The sequence below is a fragment of the Numenius arquata genome, chromosome 16 (assembly GCF_964106895.1).
Source record: "Numenius arquata chromosome 16, bNumArq3.hap1.1, whole genome shotgun sequence".
Taxonomy (NCBI): domain Eukaryota; kingdom Metazoa; phylum Chordata; class Aves; order Charadriiformes; family Scolopacidae; genus Numenius; species Numenius arquata.
Window position 1 is genome coordinate 5,880,549 of NC_133591.1, and position 20,731 is coordinate 5,901,279.

The window sequence follows — 20,731 nt, forward strand, 5'->3', positions numbered from 1 at the left end:
TTTTTCTGCACCGCAGGCGTGCGGAGCAGGACTGAGCCGAGACGTGGCCCAGATTTCCAGGCAGCGGGCCAGGCAGCAGCCACCCCAAACACAGCTGCCCAGCAGGGATGGAGGGACCAGTCCTGGGACTCGCTGGATCAGCCCAAGCGTCCCTGGCTGCCTGCAGAGGGCTGGGACATTAACCCTTTGGGGACACGGCTTTTGAGTCTCCATCATATTTATGAACACAGGGGAGGGCAGCATCCACCACCTCCTGTCCACCTCATCTGGGGCCAAGCAGGGACTTGCTGGCTGTGGGTGATGGGATGCTGGGGCAGCCCGGAGAGGATGGACACAGCCCCTCGATGCTTGCCAATGGCCAGTGCCTAGGAAACAGCCAGGTTTGAGGCTGCGAGGAATTCCTCATATCAAGTTCTGGGAATTTATGTCTTTATTCTTTCTGTGGTTTCTTTTTTTTTTTCCTCCCCCCTTTTTTATATTGCTGGGTGGCCAGGGCTGGGCTCTCTCCCCTAATGCCCAGATCAGAAGGAAATTTTATACTCTGGGCCATGTAAGCAAGCGAGATCCATCTGAGCCCCAAGGTGGGGAGCATAAATTCAGCAATGCCAAATGCCACCCTGTCCTATGCACCGCCTTACTGAGGTGCCAGGTAGCCAAGGGCTCCTCACCCTGGGTAGCCCTGGTCTGTCTGAGCTAGGACCGACACAGAGGGAGGGTAGAAGCCCATCTGCACCAGCTTTGGATGGACACTCTGACCTCACCTTTTGCCGCCTTCGTTCTGTGGGGAGATCCTGGAGGCCACCGCGTGTTCCTGCTGCTGCAGATACGCCTCGCTGGGGGTGCGGCGCAGGTCCAGCACAGGGCACGCGGCCCCAGGGAAGGAGTACACTGGGGTCTGGATGTGGGAGTTGAGCTGCTGCGGGTGATGGCGTGTGTAGTCCTGTGTGATGACCTCCTAGAAGAAGAAACCCCCGAGTCAGAAATACACTTGGTTTCTACCTCTTGCTTTGCTGAGCTGAGCTAAGAGAGGGCAAGGAAGAGGGAATTAGGCTGGTTTGACCCTGTGGGGATGTAACTTCTACCTCAGGCCTGAAGCAGCTCTCGTGATGGGCTTGTTGGGGATGCAAACACCTGGGCTGAACACACTTGATGCTCCCTGCTCCCTCCAGCCCTCAACCAGAGATGCTGAGGTCTCTAGCATCACTCCCAGCCCTTCCCCACCAGACATATTTCATATCAGCTCTTCCCTCCTCCCCGGAGCCCCAGCAAGAAGGTGAGAACGAAGTTAATTACACTGATGTGCTGGGCCAGCGTGACCACCCGCTGGTTCATGCCCTTGATGCTCTGGCTGGACTGCAGGGGCTGGCACTGGGGCTGAGGGCCATCGGGCTGCCGGAGGTGCTGCAGGTGGGCTGCTTCGGGAGCAGAGGCCTTCAGCGAGCCTGGGGGAGGCACAAAGAAGACAGCGGGCATGAGATGATGTCTGCAATCCCCTTCCTCGAACGCCATCCCAGCACAGCACTGGGGCACGGCGAACGAGAGCTCACTGTCAAAGTACCCCCATGCCAGCTTGGGCTCTCCTGCGCCAGCTCCTGCCCTCACCTTGCTGTTTCTGCCTCAGGTCATGCTCCCCGTGTCCCTTCTCTGCATCCTGCAGCAGCTTGGCCCCTTTCTCATGGGACAGGCTGGGTGAGCTCACGGGACTCACTGCTTCCATCCGCTCAGGGCTGTAGCCTCCATGAAAGCCTGGGGAAACAGGAGAAGGGAGTTAAAACCAGGAGCTCGCTTGGCTTTTCCCTAGTGCTGTGGCAACCATCGCTCGTGGGCAGAGTCACGCGTTCAGCAGAGGAGGGGAAAAGAGATGAGGGGAAGACCTGGCAGGTCACACTGCAGGGACCCTTGGAGCTATCTCTGATGTCCAGTTGTGGCGATGGCTGCAGTACAGACGTGATGTCTCGTTCCTGCAGAGCTGGACACTCAGCAGCTCGTGGTGACAGCACGAGAGTCGGGAACCAAATTCAACCCCTGTGGGTTCACAATTTGTTCCTCCTTTTTCCCCCACCTACTGAAACACAGGAAAATAAAAAAACCTGCTCCGCCCAGAGGGAAAGCAAAGCTCTGCAGGGGTGGTGGTGGCTGCACAGGAGGTCTCAAGTGCTTTACAAAGAAGAGCCCCAAGCCCAGCATGGCCAACAGCAGGGACTTGAAAATTGGGCATGAGGCCCTGCAGACTCCAGAGACAGCAGACTCGCTCACCACAGGGGCAAAAAGGCTTCTTGATCTTTCTCTGCCTTTTAAGCCCTTTACATAGAATCAAGCTGCATCAAAGCAGGCAGAGCTGGAATGAGGGGCCACCATCATCCTTCAAAAGAGAGGGGAAACGGAGGCACGGACAGGTTATGTTTCCACAGACAAAGGACAGAAGAGTCCTGGAGGAGGCACACGCTGCCTCTTGCCAGCTAAGCACGTTTGGTAACACTCATGACTTTTGCCTCCACAGACCTTTACTCTCCTAAGGCTCAATTCCTAGAAACCACCCACAATGCTGCCGGAGGGTCCCCGGTGCCCAGGGACGGACACACTGACCTTGCACGTACCCAGGGCATGGGTAGGGGAGGACGTCCCTGCACCGGGGACAGGGATGCAGAATCCTGCATCACCCTGTGCATGCCAGCACCGAAGGGACCATGCTTCAGATCTACCCAAGATGAAGTGTTCTGCTCTGGAAAGATCCTTAACCAACAGCAACCCCCAGTGCTGACGACCAAGGCAGATGCTTCAACTTGAAGAAGGGGTCCCACCAAATCCCCATGGGGATGCTGCTTCTGTATGCTGGTGGGAGCCTAGATGAATGCTCTAGGTGAAAATTGCTCCCAGCAAGAATGACCTAGTCCTTGAATCCAGAGATGCTGCACACTCAACGACACAACCGTGAGCAGGTCAGCAGCCCTGTCCCACTCACACTCCTGGTTCTCCGCTTCGCTTGTTTGATTTATTACCCACAACTGTTCCTTTCAGACTGCTTGGGAATTTCTAACGATGGGGAAATCAGAATTAGCAAATTGCTATTGTCCATAAAAAGCAATACCAGGAACTGAACAACGTTTGCAAAACAGGACTTGGCAATGGGAAAAACTAAAAGAGGGTGGGAGAAGGGAAGATCCTTAAAACACACACAAATAAAAAAGTCTGGAATAACACAACAACCGGGAAGCAGAGGGACAAGCACACTCGGGGAGCTGACGAAGCCAATAGCCAAAACGTGCAACTAAAAATAGGAAATAATGAAATAAAATGGGTTTCAGGCCACAGCTCTCTCACCTCTCCCCTCCAATTTCTTACCATCACTAGTGGAGTCGTTACTTAGCGAGCCTCTTTCTCGCTGCCCCTTATCGCAAGACATTTGGTGCATGATAATCACATCTATGAAGTTGGCCGCTGTCGTGGTGGTCTTACCGAGTGCTCGGAGCTCCTGTTCCTGCATGGAAAAGGGTTTACTTTGACTCTTTTCTCTACTGTGCTGCTCAGGGCCCGAGGCTGCGTGCTGCTGGTCCAGAGGATGATGGTGCTGTTGGCTTTTCCCCTGTCCTCTGCTATAGTGATGAGAAGAGCCAGGTCCAGAGGTGGGTAAAGGTCTCGACTCCATGGCTTTAATGGGTGAAGGCGACTGTTCAAGGTTGGGCCCACTGGGCAGCTTTGAGGTGAAGACGTTGTTGTCAGTCTGGGGTCGTTCTGCCTTGGCTTCCCGCGCCCTCGAGGCCTCTTTCTGCAGGACGGCCGGGTCCATCAGGGGTGCGTAGCCGTCTGCTGCGCTGATGGAGGAGCGCAGGGTGGAGGCCGAGGGGAAGGCGGCGGAGCGGATTGGTGATGTGGTAGTGGTGGAGGAGGATCTGGAAGGCAAACGAAGACAAGGTGAGGAAGAGAGAAGCATGTGGAAAAAGGGGAGTGCTGTCCCAGAGCCCCAGTGCTCAGCCCTGCCTGGCTGAGGTGTTCCAAGGGCTCCTGAGCATTGGCCTGTGCTGGAGCAGGTGAGGAGGGCTTGGATGGAGCCTCCACCACAGTAACTGGCCACAGGCTGCAGCCTGGGTGCATTGACTGGAGAGAATAAAACCCATGGACGGGTCCCAGAGACCTTCATAACTCCACCACCAGGCAACTTTCAGCAAGAGGAGTGATACCTGTATTTGGGCACAGGGACACTCCTGCTTTCTCTCCTGGCAGCAGTAAAAGCCACCAGGAAAAGAAACGGATCTGGGCACCAAAATCTCCTTCTCCCCATCACAACTTCCCTGTAAGCCTCAATCCTGCTCCTACTGAGAATGAAGGCTAAAACAACCCTTGCTCTATCTCAGAGGTGCCCCATGAGATGCTCATTAATTAACCACCACAGTTGCCCTGCTGCAGGGGTCCAGGCAAGCAGCAGGTGCCATGTTGGTGGGACATACCGCAGGACGGAAGGGGTGGGGGTCTCTGAAGAGATGATCTTCATGCTCGTGTTGTGGAGCACGCTGGGGCGCTGCTGGATGGTCTCGTGTGTGCGGGGCGAGACGGGTGAGTGCTGGTGGCTGTGAGAGTGTGAGGATGAACGGCTGCTGGACTGCTCTGTACCTGGGGGAAAATACAAAGAAGGGCTTCTTTAGCTCTTCATTTTCTAGTCCCAACCCTACCTCCACTCAGCACGGGTTCCTCCCCAGCCTACCTGGTCTCCAGATGGGTGCATGCTCCACCGTGGTGGATGCTAGGATGGATTTTTCACGCTCCCTCTCCCGTTCTCGCTCTCGTTCCCGTTCCCGCTCGGACACCGACGATCCCGACTGTTTGGTCATGTGCGTAGGGCCTCCTGAAATCCAACCAAAAGGCAGTGAAAGGGCTGCAGACAGAGCGATTTCCCCCGGGGAACACTGCCTGCTTTTCACATTGCTGTGTCTGCAGAGCAGATAAGGAATGGCTCCATCCAAGGTCACCTGGAGCAGGACAGACGGGGGCAATCAGTGTGACAAATCCCAGGCAAATCATGCAATAACTTTCTGGCACGGTCTCCAGGGCACTGCTCTCCTTCCACAAAGCTGCTTGCCAGCTGCCACTTTGGGGAAGAAAGGGGAAAAGCAAGGAAGCCCCCAGGAAGCAGGATCAGAGGAGCTGGTTTGAGGGAGCCAGTGGGCTGGTCCCTGAATAAGAATGAATTTGGGGTCCCCCCATCTGCCCTGGCATGCTGAGCTCATGGCCCTGAATTGGTTAAGGGCATCCTGCCCAACTGCTTTCCCATGGAAAAAGCAACCTGCAGCGTTACCTGGAGAGAGTGGGGAGCTGCTGTGCCGGCTGCCAAAGGTCTGGGGGGGGCCGGGGATGTAGGTGATGCGGTCCATGGTGGTGGCAGAAGTGCCAGGGGTAGGAGGCACGAGGACGGGCAGGTGTGGCACTTGGGACAGGTCGATGATGCCTGGAGAGAGAAGCGAGAGCATGGTCAGGATGATGCCGAGCTGCTGCAGCTTGGCCGAGCTGGACCGGGGAGCGATGCTGGGGAAGGTCAACCTGTCCTGCTGCTCTGGCACAGCACAGGAGGTGCCAGCACACACACTGCCCCCAGGTGCTGATTTTCAGAAGAGGGGACCCTTCTGTGGGCAAACACAGTGTGTTTTGCTGCTGGGAATAACAGGGAGGAGAAATGCTGAGATCCATCCCTGCAGAGCATGGGCTGCACGCAGCATCAGCCGGAGACCAATGCTGCTCTGCCTGCGGAGGGGCAGCAGCACCGCACCCCATGTGCTCCCCAGCACGCTCTGCTGTTTGCAGAAAGCCAGATATCCCTCTGGGAGTGTATTTCAAACTCCAAAAGCCAGCAGGGCCAGGCTGGAAGGCGCTCCCATGACCCAAAACCAGAGCTGCACATCGGAGCCTCAAGTAACTAAAGATGGCAAAAAAAGCATCAATTTCCCCTCCACTGTCCTCCACGCTGATCGGCCAAGTTCCTACACTGCTGGGTGACACTGTGCTGCCGGCTTGGCTCTTGGCCTCAGCACTAGAGCTGGCAGTGCTGGCCTGACCCAGCCTCCTCCTCCCAAAATGCCCCCAAGCCACCAGACGGTGCCGTGCCGGGAGGACCTGCTGCATAGTTGAGGGCGAGGGAAGGCTCCCGGGGTGACAACCCGCGCAGCATGTCCGCCCGCTGTGCCATGGCCGTGGCTGCGGCATTGTGGTGCATCTGCTGGGACGTGATGTAGTCATTGATGATGGTCTGTCGGTTCTCCATGGCGGCCGTGTCCGGGTAGCCCCGGATGAGGTACGGGGGGTAGAGGTGGGGGTACGTGGGGCTCGGAGCCAGGTGCCTTGGCAGGTAGTAAGCAGCAGCTGGGAGAGAAAAGGATGCAGACGTGAAGTGGCTTTCCCCAGAGACCTCAGGCTTTTGGAGCACAACAAGGAAAAAAACAATCCCAAACAGACTGTGCTCCCGCAGAAGGTACCTGCTTCCAGTTGGATTCCTCTCGGGATGGCAGCAGGGTCAAAAGCCAGTGGGATGTGTCCTCGGTACAGGTCGACCCCACTCACGCCACGGAGCAGGTGCTCATATGGAGAGATGGGGTGGTGGTGGTCGGCCACGGGGGCATGCGGAGACTTGGAGTTGGTGAGCTCTCTCGATGTGGGGGTGATCTTTCTGTCCTGGGACACCGGCTTCCCGGCAGTGATGCTCCCTGCAGTGAGCAGAAGGAAATGAGTCAGAAACTGAGCGCCGTGGCCAAGCCGTGTCCCTGAGGGATGCCTGCAGCCAAGCGCGTCCTCCAGGGATGCTCACAGCTACCCTGAACTCAAGGGACCTTTCCCTCCTCCCTACACCACCATGCCATGTTACACCACCAAGGCCGAGGTGGGACAAGCCCCAGTTACACCCAGGAGGAGAAGCCTGTCCTGAACCATCCCTTCATCCCAGCACATCCATGCTGGATGGTCTGTGAGTTGATCCTGGCCCGCGCAAGAAGCCCTGGCATGAGGAGGTCACTGCTGCTGGGCAGAGCCAGAGACCCCGAAACTCCTGGCAATGGTGACAAAACAGTTCAGAGTGTCCGAGCACCCACCACCTTCTGGAGTCATAAGTTCTTTCTCAGCACACAGATGGGAGGTTGGATCATGTCTGGGACTTCTCTTGGTGCCCCCAACCTGAGCTGGGCATTGGTGGCACTTCTCACCCAACCTGGGATGAGTGTCACCAGCTCCTGTGTCCGCAACAGCAGGCTGGGGACAGCGACTGACACAGAGCCACCCCAAGCAGCGTGCCCAAACCCCTTGCGCCAGACGGCACACCAAACGCTGCCTGGCCCTGGCTTGGGGAGGAAGGAGCAGTCCCCTTGGGCACACGCAGATGGATCCAGCTCTATCACTGCCGACTTTGAAACAACCTTGGCTGCAACACAGTCCACGTGAAGCACCACTCCTACTGCTTTCACAAAGCTTGGCATCTCCGCGCGGCTGCTAATAAATCAAACCTACTGCTGGGGCAGAAACAGAGCTCAGGCAACTCAGGGAAAGGTGCCTTCCAACTCTGACCCAACCCATAGGGAGTCCTCCTGCAGATCCTCTGCACCCCACAACCCTGTGAGCTCCGGACATGCAGAAATCCACCCTCCCACGGGCATTTTGCAGGAACATTGATTTTTCTCTTGGGATCTCTCCTCACCACCCAGGCACTGCCTTCCCTGCCTTGTGCTCACTCTATGTGCCAATCTCAAAGAACTCAAAGAGCTGCCAACATCTGAAGGCTTCCCCCAAAACGACTGACCTAACAGGGAAGACAGCAGAGGCTGCAGCAACGAGACACACCGACCACGGAGAGCTGGAGCTGGCCCAGCCGGCAGCGAGTGATGGGGGAGGCTTTTTGGAGGAGCTTTGCAGTGCACAGCCCCATTTCCCACTCCTCGCCGCGAAGGCGTGTCCTGGCCTCAGTTTTCAGCAGTTTGTGATGTTGTGCTGCACGCCCCCAAATCACAAGACTCTTGGATTAGGACAAGGATTTGCAGGTGGGAGATGCAAAAGGCCCCTGGAGCCAGCAGGCTCGGTGGGACGGTGTCTTAGGGACTGGCTTGAGAAAGGATCCTGTCCACAAATGTGCCACGAAGCAAGAGGGTTTTATGTGCTCTGGATCTGAGCGTGTCTCACCAGATCACTGAGCCCAGCCCAGACACACACCTGCTCCCTGGGAGCCCCAGGTCTGGCTCTGGTGGCCGGAGATGACCGATGCCAGGGGACACGGGCAGATGGGCCGGGGTGGTGGCAGGTCCCAAAGACCAGCCACACTGCCCAGACCCACTGGCTCAGAAGGGATTAGATGTTCCTGGAGGTGAGGCCCATGGGAGCCCAGGCGATGGATGAGGCATAAACACACAAGGCAGGCAAACACACACCAGACTGGTGACAAGTGTGAAGATCCCCCCCATCCAATGCACCAAGCACTGCTTTCCTGCCCGCCTGTAGAAACAAGGGTGTTCTGGGCCAATGTTGGGACAGGGAATATGCTTTCGAAACACCATCACCCTCATCAGCCACAGTCCAAGTCTCCCTTCAGTTACCCTGACACAGACACGGGGTGCCCTCACAGCAACTGTGTGAGTACCCCCAGGAAGGGAGCTGAGCCCCAGCCACCCCTGGCAGCCACCCCAGTGCCGCTGAGTCAGTTGTGGCCATGGGCCAGCCGTGGCTGTGGGCAAGAGTGGGTGTGGGGTGCTGGGGAGAATGGGTTTGACGGGCACCTGCCAGGAACGGCTTAGGCAGGTGGTGACCCCACCTTGGCCATTTATCTTGCTAGAAATCTTAGCATCAAATAAAAGGTTTGCCAAGTACCTTCGTGCTGCCGTGGCGTGGACTCCCGCGTGGAGACTGGAGACCCTCTGTGCAAGTGGCTGCTGAACGCCGTGCTGTGCCCTGCCTGGTGGTCCTCATAGGCAAGGGCACTTTGGTGGGGCTTGCCCGGCTCGGGTACAATCACAGGAGCCCCTCTGGCGATGGAGCCACCCGAGTTTGTCACCGGGCTTGGCCTGTTTTTCAGGCTCTCTTCGTAAGCTCTTTCCAGATTCCTTGGGTCTTGGATGACATCCAGTGAGTGCACAGAGTGAAAAGTCCTGCCGGGACTGCCGATGATGGATCGCACATCGTGCTTTTTGGTACTTGAGGAGGAAGAGCCGCTGTCGTACTTCAGTGGGGTACCCTGGGGACAGAAGGCAGAGGGGACATCAAAGAAGTGTAGAGGAGAAGGGGATGCAGCGACTGCATTCCACCAAGTTTCAGCGGGACTTGTGCTTCCTCCTTCAGTGGGTCAGTACACCAGTTTACTTAGTGAAATGGCAACAGCCATCGGCAAAGCAGAGATAATAGCTCTGCACGGCGCGGGGCAGGGTGGAGTGCCCATCTTGCGTGTCTCGTTATGCTCCAACAAGATGATGATGAGTCACTGCCGAAGGCTGGCTGTGCCCATCACGCCTCTCTCCTACACACACTGTGAAATGAGGTAGGACTACGAGGTGCCATGGGAACCCTCCAAATATTTGGAGCCCAACAGGAGACAGCACACCACGTTACATCCTAACTATTGGCCTTGCTGGGTTGACACTTGCCCATAAAGGGAGGAGACCAAGATTACGTGCACCCAGAGTCACAAATGCTGAGGCCACTGAGTTGACTCTGGACTTGAACAAGAGCCGAATGTGTCCCCTTCTGTGTACACACGTGGATGGAACATTGCTTTCTTAACATGCTGAAACTCTCCTCCCTGGCTTTTGTGTTTGTCTGTTGGGAAGGATCATAGAATGGTTTGACTTGGAAGGGAGCTTTAAAGATCAAAGGATGGGGAAGGGCAACCTGTATCCAAGCAGGGCCTCAATTCTGCGCAGTGATGTGTTTGCTACCCAAAGCCCTCTCTGCTCTCCCTTTACCTTGGGAATGGTCCTGAGGGTCTGTGCAAGGACAGCAGCCTGAGTAGGACTGATCTCGTTCGCTGTTTGCCCCATACTCACCTGCGTGATGGAGCCTTCCTTCAGAGGTCTCGTCAGGGAGATGTCCGGTGTCCGCCTCAGCTCCTCCCGGGGAATCTCATGGATTGATCTTCCTGCTTCTTTCACCGTGGCCACCAGGCCTTCATGGGCTGGTTTCATTTTCAGAGGAGTAAGGCCCTCGTGAGACCTGACCTTGTAGGCATCAGATAAGTCCCTCGGTGGAGTGTTTTCCCTCTTGAGCTGTTTGGCTTCTCTTCTGAGGTAGTCCTCATGGGCCTCCACGTAGGACCGAGGTATTCCTGCAACCCCCAAGCAGACAATGGATGCAGAGGGTGACTGGTACCCAGCTGAGCACACAGAGCAGCTATATCACTAATGCAGCTGGACCACCTCATATCTACCACCACTTTCTGGAACCATTTCACACTAGTTTCAACCTGCCTTCATGTGAGTCACCGAGAATTTTATCCCTGACTTTTGGTGAGAGCTTAGGTTGGTAGAAGTTGAGCAAGACTGCAAAATCTCTCTGAGCACATAGCTGAGGCTGCAAAGATCTGCAGCTGGACCTTCATGTGTCCATCTTTGTTTCCTCCTGCCCTAGCCTGACAACAAGAACACGGGGCCATGCATGTGAGATCCTCCCCCACGTTACCTCTAGCCATGTTCTGCTCGCAGACTTTACCTTGTGTAATTGAGCCCCGCATGTGATGCTGCTCCTTTAGGTTATGGGGACTGTGTCGGTCTGGAGGGATCGCTCGACCCATGAGACCTAGAAGAGATCCAAGGGGGAAAGCTGGGTTGTGACACAGGAGTTCATATACAATGAACACATGACAGTGTTACCAGGGTCTCCTGGGACAACAAGGAAAAACATCAACAATTTCTAAATTACTTCTCTTTTTTTTTTTACTGTGATTCCTTATTTTTGTAGTCCTGAAACTGGTCTACCAGTACAAAAACCAAAGGGAAATGGGCCATTCCGTGTCCCTTGTTCTCCCATGCTGGTCAGATGCTGTCCTGTTGGGATGTGCTGCAGGGTACCAGCTAACCACTGCTAAAACATGGGCATAGGAAGGTGCATCATGTAGACAAGATGGGGTCTCTGCAGGTCACTACTAAGACAGCATGGGTGAAAGGTTTCACCTAGACCCACCTTCGATGCTGGCAGACAAGGTATCACGGGCTGACAAGCCCCGGCTGATCCTCCCCTCCATCATATCATAGGTCCGCTTGGTTCCTGTGGTCTCATGCGAAGCTCCTGAGCTCCTGCTGTCTTCTTTGGGACACTGAGAAGCAGCAACTGCACCTGGGGAAGGGAACACTGAGAATCACCATCAGGAGCATGGAAAGTCAGCACCGGCCAAGGGAGGGTGTTTTCTGCTGGTTGCATGCGTCGCTGAAAGGTCAGATCCTGTCCCAGCATCAGCCACCGCTCAGCAATGCCAGAAACATCGCACAAGGTTGGCTTCCAAGAAATTCAGCTGGTGTTTTCTCCCCTCCCTGACTGCCTCAGACTCCAGATCTCTGCCTCCCGCTTGGGTCAGAGCATCCACCCTGTTGCGTCCCGCTCCCTCCCTCCCCGGTGGGGGTCAGATGCAGGCAGTGGCTCAGCCTGGAGCCAGCGCGGTGCTGGTGTGAGCAGCTGCGGTTCCACTGAACTTAGCCCCCTGGGTCTGGGGATTTTTATATTTTTTTTTTCCCTGTTTGTTTTGATTTTTGCTAGACACCTACTGTTTGGGATCTTGGCCAGCCTTAACATTTGCTGAGACACTCCCTGAGTGAGAAAACCAGGGAAAAGCAGGGAGAGGCAGAGCTGAGAACGACTCCTTTGAAACAGCAGCGAGTGCACACGAGAACTGGGGGAGACGGCGAAAAGTCCCATGCAGGATTGATGGGGGAAGCACCAGCGTGACAGGAGGCCACCAACCACCTCCTTTACCAAACCTGGAGCAGATTCTTCTGCAAATCAACAGTGGAGACCTGTCCTGAGCTCCAGCCCCCATCCCTCTGCCAGCGCAGCCCTGCCCGTGCCAGGCAGCATCACACCTGCCCTGGGCAATGGACATCCATCGTGTGCGGGGAGCTGTGAATTTAGCAGGCAGTTTCTGATTCAGCTGAATGCCTTGTGTTTATCTAACGAGCTCCGAGCAGGGATGTTGGTTTGGAAAGATTAATGCCTCTGCCCATTGTCCCTGGCCTGGTCGCTCCTGCCAAGGATTGCCGGTGCCCTAATCCTCCTCTTCACAGGCAGAGAAGAAGGTTATACAATTAGAGAAAACAGAGGAGAAGTTAAAAACATTCATTCCATCGCAGACTATCAGGAACAAAAGTTCTCCTCGGCAAAACCAGTAATTAATAAACTGGGATTATTACAACTTCACACCCACTATCAGTTTCTGCAATCAGCACCCACTCAATCCAGAAAGGGTTTGCGGCTGTGTGTGGGGAAACAAGAGGGGGATCTGTCCCCAAGCCGTCACTTTGGATTCATTTGACAGGAGAAATCCGGGGGTGATGTTCAGAATCAGCCAAACACCTTGCGGCAGACGAGGGGTGATGTGCCTGCACCCTGTCATCAAGGCACATCTGTTGCCAACAGCCCTTCTGCTGAAGGGGACGTGGTCCCGGGCACCCTTTGTACTGCTGGGAAGCAGGGGGAGGGCGTGAGGGAGAAGAGAGACTAAACAGAAAGAAAATCACTCCAAACCCACGTCCCTTGCCTTGCAGAAGCCATCAGCAATCATATGCAGAGTGAGAATAACCAATCTAGCACAATTCAGCTCACACATGCTACAGGATCTCGTCTCATTACAGCTCTTTTATTTTAAGCACCCTCATGACACTAAAGAATTTGCAATTTTTTTTCTGCTTGCCAAAATTCACAATCACCAACAATTTGAGATTTCTTATTTAATTTTTTTTTTTTTTTTTAACTCTTTCGCTCCAGGCTGCGAAGCCTCACTGGGCTGTACGGGGGGAAGGAGACAGGCAGCAGGGCTGCCGAGGCTGCAGCAGCAGGCGAGATTACTCAGGATGCGATAAATGCTATCAAGCATGTAAAAGGCTGCCATGGAGAGGAAGGAATTAATTCCTCATCTGCCTCCACAGGGGGTAGGACGAGAGGCGATGGGCTCAGGATGCAACCGGGAAGATGGGCTGACACCGATGGGGAAGAGTCTGGTACGCAAGTCTCCTTTGCTGCCCGGAGTGGGATCCCAGCTCTGGGGACAGGCAGCCCTCGCTGCCCGGGAGTCTTCCCCATCGGCACTGTTTCTGAGATCAACCTTGTTCAACTCCAAACCCAGGCAAGGGAGATTAAAATAGCTTCTTGCACAAACAAGTCCTGAAATGTTTCCTGTGTCCTCCCTGGTCCAAGACCTGCCAACTGTCCCAAAGGGCGCCCAGACACAAGTCCCCCGCGGTGACACTTCTTATCTGGGCTAGAGTTGACAGTGAACATGGGCAGGCACGGGATGAGCCGGTTTCCACGCGATGGGCGACAGACATGGTGCAGAGCCCTGTCTTGAATGGTCCCTGTCGTTCCAGGGCACACACAGAGGTAGCGTCAGCCAAAGCTTGTGAGTTGTCACCCATGGCCTGACCTGAACCAGTCTGTGATGAAAACAGCTGCCTGCACTTGTGGGCAAGAAGAAAAGGACTTCTCCTGGACACCCTCTGTCTGCAGAAGTGATGACAGGGCCTGGGCTGCCAGGCAGGCTGAAAGGGATGCTCTGTCCCGGGGAGGGATGCAGAGGGTTCAGGCAGCACAGCAACTGATCAGAGACAGATACTGAGGTGGGTGAGCGCGGCTGAGGTCAGGATGTGCTCCTTAGTCATCTCCAAATTCAACTGAGAAGAGAGGTGAATACTGGCACACGCCAGTATTTTAACCCAAGAGGATGTAGGGCTGCGGGGCTGCAACGTCTGTAACTCATCTCTTCCCAACCCCAGCTATGGGCAAGGAGGAGCCCAGCTCCATGCCAGAGATGCCCGGCCCAGCACACGTCAAAGAGAAAGCACGGAGGAGTTGTTTCCAGATTCACTGGAGAGGAACATCTGCTTATCTCTAATGGGAGCCACCGGGGCTCACAGAGCAGCTTTGATGGCCAGTGCTGCGATGGGATGAGCAGGCGCAGAGGAGGCAGGAGCAGCTGGTGACTGCATGCTGATACTGCTAATGCAGCGAGGCACCGTCGGCATTTACCGAGGAAGCGCGTTACCGTGCAGCGGGGGTGCGAGCTGCGACACAGCTTGCAGGTCTCTCCAGAGCCCTCTCGGGAGCAGCCCGGCTGCTTGCCCAGCTTTGCTTTCCCGTACTTTGTTTGCACCGATCCCCAGACGGGCAGGGTCAGCCCAGTTAACGAGTGACACCGTCTGTGCCAGTGGCAGGTCTCACCCCAGACGTGGCTCTGGCCAGGTCCCTTGGCGTCCTCAGCACTTCTGAGCAATAGCAGCCGGTGACAGGCCAATGCACCTCCCAGACAGGCTCCTTGAGGGATGCGGGAATGGCTTCACCCCCTCCAATAGCTACAGATGCTGTAGCAAAGCTCACAAGATAACTGAGGCACGGTGCTGCTGGCCCCAGGAGAATTCCTGCAGGGCATCCCCACGCTGATAAAGCCATATGGTGTCCAAGACATTGCTGATAGGAATCTGATGTCCGAATAAACCTTTATGCCAAACTGCCTAGCTTGCCTCCATCTTGCACATTCCTGGCCCAACAGCTTGGTGATGTTCTCGTAGTGCTTTTGCACAGTCCCCTCCTGCACAGGGGTGCTAGGGATGAAGACAATGCCTTCCCATCCGGTGCCCTCCTCTCCCCTGCTCCTCAAAACCAACCACAAGCAGAGACCTTGTCCATGGCCATGGCCTCATCACACCCCTGCCCACCAGCAAAGCCATCTCCAAGGCAAGACAACCACATGGGACCAAGGGAAACCCACTTGGGCTGTAGGCAGCTGGGGTGGGAAGGGAAAGAAATGATGCTGGAAACAAAGATGCAAGGCCGGACTGTTGCACTTTATCAACCTTTCCTCAAATAGCTCCCAACTCCCAGCCACGGCGGCACAAACCCCTGGTGCCTGCCCTAAAAAGGCAGAGGATTACGACTTACCCTCGTAGGACAACACGTGGCCTTTCTTCCCTTCATAGATGACATGTCCTTTGGGCATGGCATCCTCTCTCGCCTTCTCTGCTCTGCTGGGGCTGTCTTCTCCGATTATCCTGGTAATGGTTCCTTTGTACAGCACTTCTGCCGGGGTGCCCTTGGAAAGCCACCAAGATCCATATTTAACAGTGTCACAAGCAATTAAGCAAGCACGCGCACAGGGACAGGCTGTTCCCCGCGGGAGGCTGAGCGGAGGGAGAGCGCGCCCGGCCTCTGCTTCCTGGCGCAGCCAACAGCCAGGGACTTGCAGCTTAATTATTGATGAGGATGATAACGAGGAGCGGTAAAAAGGTACGTGATCTGTGCGAGGCTGCTGGGAAGAGGTGGGGGGTGAGGACAGCACAGATCTCCAAAACACAAAATAGCAGCTCTACGGCCCTGAGTGTTTTGGTGTGAGCTACTCGGCTCACTTCCACCCCACAGGTTTGGGGGGACAGGGCTGGGGCCACCCTCGGGCCACCTCAGTGATGGCAGGGACTGTTTTTCCCTGCAGCCTATTTTCCCAGCCTGGTACAGGAGTCGTGGAGATGTCCTGTCCACCCAGTTCACATCTGCTGGCAGCACGCGTGACCTTCAGAGAGCTGCCTGTGCACGGGAGCTGGTGGCTGGCAGCACGCCTGGGCGAGATGGCAGGCGGCAACAAGACTGGCCCTGGAGCAGGTCGGGGAGCGAAGGCTGCCATTTAGGTCTCCAACAGAAACAGGATCAGGCTCCTTACACAAACTGGTGTGAACTGAAACCTCTCTTTCCCCGGAGGCACTCATGGACACAGCTCACAGCCACCTGCCCCTCTCCAAATCCCCTTCAAAACACCCAGAGCTGGATGTCCTTGAAGATGTCACTGGTGATTAACACCCCTCTGCCGTCACAGCTTGTTGGTGCAGACCAGGAACAGCCACTGTGGGGTGACAGTCCCCCACCCCATGACAGGGAAGGCACAGTGATGGTGATGCTGTCAGAGTGAAGCTCTTGATTGACCCCCCCTACTCTGCTCGTTTAACCCCACCACTCCCCAGGACTGATGCTCGTGGGAAGCCTTGGGGGAAGCGATGCCCCAGCCAGTTTGCTGGTGCTTCCAGGTTGTGCTAGGGCAGACTATTTCCCCACCCCAGCGTGGAGAGGCCCCTGCTCTGTACCAAGCCCTCTGAGCACCAGTGATCCCCAAAACCCCACCGAAGCTGCTGGGATGTACCATCGTGCCGGTTCAATGCTCTGACTGTTCGCCCTCGGAGTACACCCGGTGCTGGCTTTCCCAGCCCCAGGTAAGTCATCTTCCTTCCGCGGACGTGCTCAGAGGGGATTTGAAAGCAAGTGATGACAGATGGCTTCAGAGCAGAGAGCATATATTCAAGATCTGCCTTCTGCGAACTGGATGACTAATTTGAGATCAAATATCAGCTCTGGCACCCGGAGCTGCTGCCGGAATGGGGGGCTCCTTCTCCCCAGGGGGAGCAGAGGGATGCAGGCTGCTGGGTCAGCAGGAGAGGCAGGTAATGCCCTATGTCTGGGCTTGGTAACTTATTTCCAAGCCAAGAAAAGCAATCTGGATGGATGTAAAATAGCATCTCAGCAAGCTCTGCTCATCTTCTGACCTCTGGCACATGGTGCACTAGACCCTTCATGCCCACCCATTGCTGCCCATGGCCGCGGCAGGGGCATACGAGGGGATGGAGCATGCGTTTGCTCTGATGGGTTATTTACAGCCCTTGAGCATCTGCTCCTGGCAGCTGTTGGACACAGGGCACCAGGCAAGATAAGCCTTTGCTCTGGGCCAGGATTCAGGTTCAGGTCCCCAGGGCCAAAAAGGGAACATGGTCACCCTCCTTGAAGGAGGCAGGGAAAAGATCTGTGCGTGAGTGGCTTTAAATATCTGAATGATGGCCAGATAAAATCCCCACGGGAAACAGATTTATTTTTTTTTTTAATGCTCTCTGCTCTGTTACCAGATGAGCAATAACTCACACTGCAAAAAACCTATCGCCCGCTTGCCAGCTGCTCTTCTGAAGATGGATGGTGGAGATTAAGGCCAAAGTATCTTCCTGCTTGAGAGAGCCTTTGGGCAGGACCCCCAGCGCAGCATGCTCAGCCCTGGCAGGAGACCTCACTACCTTACATGCACCTCGCAGCCTCCCCTTCCCCTTCCACCCGTCTCCTTCTTCTCTCTGCTCCACTTTCTTGCACTGGCAAGATTATTTTCCCAGAGTCATTTAAAGCTGCTTTCTGTTCCTGACAGCTATGAAAAGCAAAGGGGCGGGGAGTGTGTGTTTAGATGTGCTGTAAGGCTCTGCATCGCTGCTTGTCAAGCTCTGGTCTCTGCAGGCTCGGCTCATGGGACAGGGCTCGTGCCAACGCCAGCGAAGGCTGTTTGCCAAGGCTCCATGGGACAGGAGCATCACACAGACTCGTGCTGCTCAGCCCTGTGCTACACACTCAAACCCCTGGCCTCCACGTCCTGCACTGCAAGCTGCAGCCACCACCACCCAGGAAGAAAAAATCCGCCACAGACAAGGGACCTACATGTGTGATGGACCCTCGGTAGGTGATGGGTGACTCCGGAGGGGGTCTGGATGTGGGTGTTCCCTTGGTGATGCTCCCTCCTGAGGCAGAGCTGAGGGAAGTACCTGTAGGACACAAAGCCAGTGAGCTGGGGGCTGGATTTGCCGTTCAACACAAAGCCTGTGGGGCTGAGACTACTGACTAAGCACAGGATTCAACCCAGTCTCTAGCAAGCTGAGTTACTGGAGGGGAAGCCCTCCAAGAGACGTCAGCGTTAAATCCCATGCCTCGCAGAGCCTTTCCCACCCTGTCCCCTGAGGGATCCACCCTTGTGCGCCTGGGGCTGGGAGGTGGAAAAAATGGGTATTTTGAGGTTAACAGCTCCCTGCTGCCTTCATGAAGGGACAGGCAGATCAGTGGGCCCGGGGGAAAGCACAGCCTGTCTCAGCCTCTTCTGATGTGATCAGAGCAGATCTCCGGTGAGATGCAGCTCGGGGTGGTTTGAGTTCATTTGCTTGTTATCTGTGCTGGGTTGGAGCCAGCCCACTGCACTCGTGCATCCGACTGCCTTAGTTGGGGTGTTTCACAAACCAGAATCTGCACTTAAAAGCAACACCTTTGCATTTATTTTCTTCTGCCTAGGTAATGGGGAAAGAAACATGGGAGGGCTAGATCTAAATGAAACGTGGTCCCTTCCCAGCTGCAGCAGCAACAGCAAAGAGCCTGAAAACCAATCAATGACATTTAAACAGGGTTTGCTTTGTCTTTTTGGGATGCCCCTCGAATGTAAAACCTCTACCAGGATCAATACCTGAGGCATCTGGGGAGATGGCTAGAAACACTGAGACACTGTACAGAGATACCTGCCACCCTGCTGGTAAGGCTGGAGAAAAGCGATGGAGAGACCCCTTCGGCTGAGCACAACCCCAGAAATCAAACCCAAAATCACCAGGTAACCACAGCCAGCACAGCATTTTCCAGGCTTTGCAGTGCCAGCATCCCTCCCCTCCTGCCCCCAGCTCCTCACCCCGCAGGATGGAGCCCTCCTGGGATGGCTGCAGAACCAGACTTTCCGGCTGGCTGGCCTGGCTTCTAGGAGAAAGTTGTTCCTGCTTTACTCCAGGAAAAGGCACTGGAAAACATTAACCAAGTATCAGTGTAGGTGCAGGGCATGGGGCTGCAGTTCTCGGCTGCTCGAGGCTTTCATCTCTGCCAGCCCTGGGTTGGCACCCCCTTGGTGACTTCGCTGTCCCCGCTGCTTCGGGATGGCCTTCAACCAAGGCTGCAGCAGTCGGCAGAACACACAACCGCCAGCCAGCTACGCCAGATCATTGTTCTCGCCCTGGGAAAGGCACGGCTGGGTGCTGCCCGCACCGGGGATGGGGCTGGCATTGAAAACTCAGTGCTGGTTTACAACGGGACCCACACACATCAGGGAATACAGCCCGGCTCCCCCCTCCCCAGACTCGGTCCTGCTCCAACCCCTCCTGCTGTTAAGAAATGCTTCCAAATCTGCAGACTAAACACTTCCTTTGTTCACTTTAGGCCATTTAGTCTTTATCCTACCGGCCTGGGGAGCGGCAATATATTTCCTTCCTTCGATCACAGTATTAGCTGGAGGGTATTTATAGGCTGGGATGCGTCCTGACCGAGACGCCGCTTTCCTATATGGCACAAATTTAGCTGCCCGTGTCTCTGCTCTCCCAACAGACTAATCCTTTCATCTTCTTAACAGGTTTCTTTGCTCTCCCTTGCCATGTCCTGTGCTCCTCCTTTCCCCTACACTGCTGGCAAGCTTGTCCCCACTGCTCTTGGAGCACATGAGAAAACAGTTGTCTCCCAATTCCTTACCCAGTTTCTTGGGATCCATGGTCAGAGGCAGGCCCATGGTGATGGAGCCGACGGGGACCTTGGCGTGCTCGGAGCTGTAGGGCGTGTGGAGCTGGATGGGCATTCCCTGTGGTGCAAGAAGAGAGGTCAGGGGCAGCCGCTGGTCCCTACGAGGCATCCCCAGCCTCTCACACCCAGTACCCTACCTGGGAAATGGATCCGACGGGTCTCTCCAGCACAGAGGGGTGCTTGGTGGAGGAAATGAGGGGAGGAGGGTTGGAGATGCTCGCTAGTCTCTGCAGCCCTGAGCGAGAGCTCTCATGCAGGTTTAGCGGGATGGGGTGTCCTGTGGGGAAAACACAAGTGTTAGCAGGACCGAGGGAAGGCAGGCTGGCTGCAGCTATCGGAGAGAAAGGGGGCAAGGGAGGGAGCAGGGGTTGGATGCAGTGAACTGGCTGGCAGTGAGCCTGTACAAGGATCCAAGTCACACGATCATTTTGGAAAGGACTGGAATAGTTTAAATTACTGCCTTGTCCCATCTGCAGCCAGAGAGGATGCGCTGTGCCCGACTTGTCTGCCCTCCAGCTGGAGAGGGATAGTGCAGCAAGGGCTAAAACCTGCCTGACTCTGCAACAAAGCAGTGCCGGGAGCACCCACACGGTTCTGTGACAAGCCATGTCCCTAAACCTGCCCCGGCCAGAGCTGGGAGACCCGCCTGGCCACCCTCAGAACACTGCATTAGCAGCGAGGGAGCCCTCTGCCAGGCCTGCAAGGTGTTAGCAGGTTTCTGCCAAACCCCCTCTCTTACGCCCCCAAAAGCTGCACTGATTTAAGAGCATGACCTGTGATACTGGCTGCAACCACAGCCTCTGTCCTCAGCCCCAGGTCAGGACAGAGGGCACATGCCATGCAGCCAGCGGCTTTTACTTGCCTGGTGGGTTATACTGAAACAAGTGGGGCTCCGCCTGGGGAGAGGTTTTTATCACATCCCGGGAGTAGGACAGGACAGGGGGCCAGCACGAGGCAGCTGTCGGCTCCGCACTCAGCTTCTGAGCCTCTGCGATGGATGAGAAATGCACGGACTTTTCTGCAAGGGAAACAGAAAGCAACCAGCTCGCTGAGCGGTCCCTGCCGCTCCTGGGCAGATCCTGCCTGTGCCCACAGTTCCGCATCAGCCACCACGGCAGGGATGGGGGGATTAATGATGATCCTGCCAAACCCTTCAGTGAGGCTAAAGCCAAGCGGCATCAACATCGGCATC

General features: G+C 55.6%; 1 protein-coding gene across 1 annotated transcript in view; it reads right to left on the minus strand.

Annotated features, from left to right (window-relative positions):
* The window catches only part of NCOR2 (nuclear receptor corepressor 2), a 177,456-nt gene that overhangs the window by 11,052 nt on the left and 145,673 nt on the right, over positions 1 to 20,731 (minus strand). Inside the window, exons 22-40 of the mRNA XM_074159904.1 lie at positions 20,402 to 20,557; positions 19,677 to 19,816; positions 19,492 to 19,597; positions 18,668 to 18,772; positions 17,662 to 17,765; positions 15,091 to 15,241; positions 11,131 to 11,283; positions 10,660 to 10,746; positions 9,918 to 10,276; positions 8,830 to 9,193; positions 6,462 to 6,689; positions 6,103 to 6,348; positions 5,291 to 5,440; positions 4,700 to 4,840; positions 4,446 to 4,608; positions 3,343 to 3,890; positions 1,603 to 1,746; positions 1,294 to 1,442; positions 762 to 955 (exon numbers count right to left, since the gene is read on the minus strand). Coding sequence (XP_074016005.1) covers positions 762 to 955; positions 1,294 to 1,442; positions 1,603 to 1,746; positions 3,343 to 3,890; positions 4,446 to 4,608; positions 4,700 to 4,840; positions 5,291 to 5,440; positions 6,103 to 6,348; positions 6,462 to 6,689; positions 8,830 to 9,193; positions 9,918 to 10,276; positions 10,660 to 10,746; positions 11,131 to 11,283; positions 15,091 to 15,241; positions 17,662 to 17,765; positions 18,668 to 18,772; positions 19,492 to 19,597; positions 19,677 to 19,816; positions 20,402 to 20,557 — 3,688 coding nt within the window. The remainder of the gene's footprint in view (positions 1 to 761; positions 956 to 1,293; positions 1,443 to 1,602; positions 1,747 to 3,342; positions 3,891 to 4,445; positions 4,609 to 4,699; positions 4,841 to 5,290; positions 5,441 to 6,102; positions 6,349 to 6,461; positions 6,690 to 8,829; positions 9,194 to 9,917; positions 10,277 to 10,659; positions 10,747 to 11,130; positions 11,284 to 15,090; positions 15,242 to 17,661; positions 17,766 to 18,667; positions 18,773 to 19,491; positions 19,598 to 19,676; positions 19,817 to 20,401; positions 20,558 to 20,731) is intronic.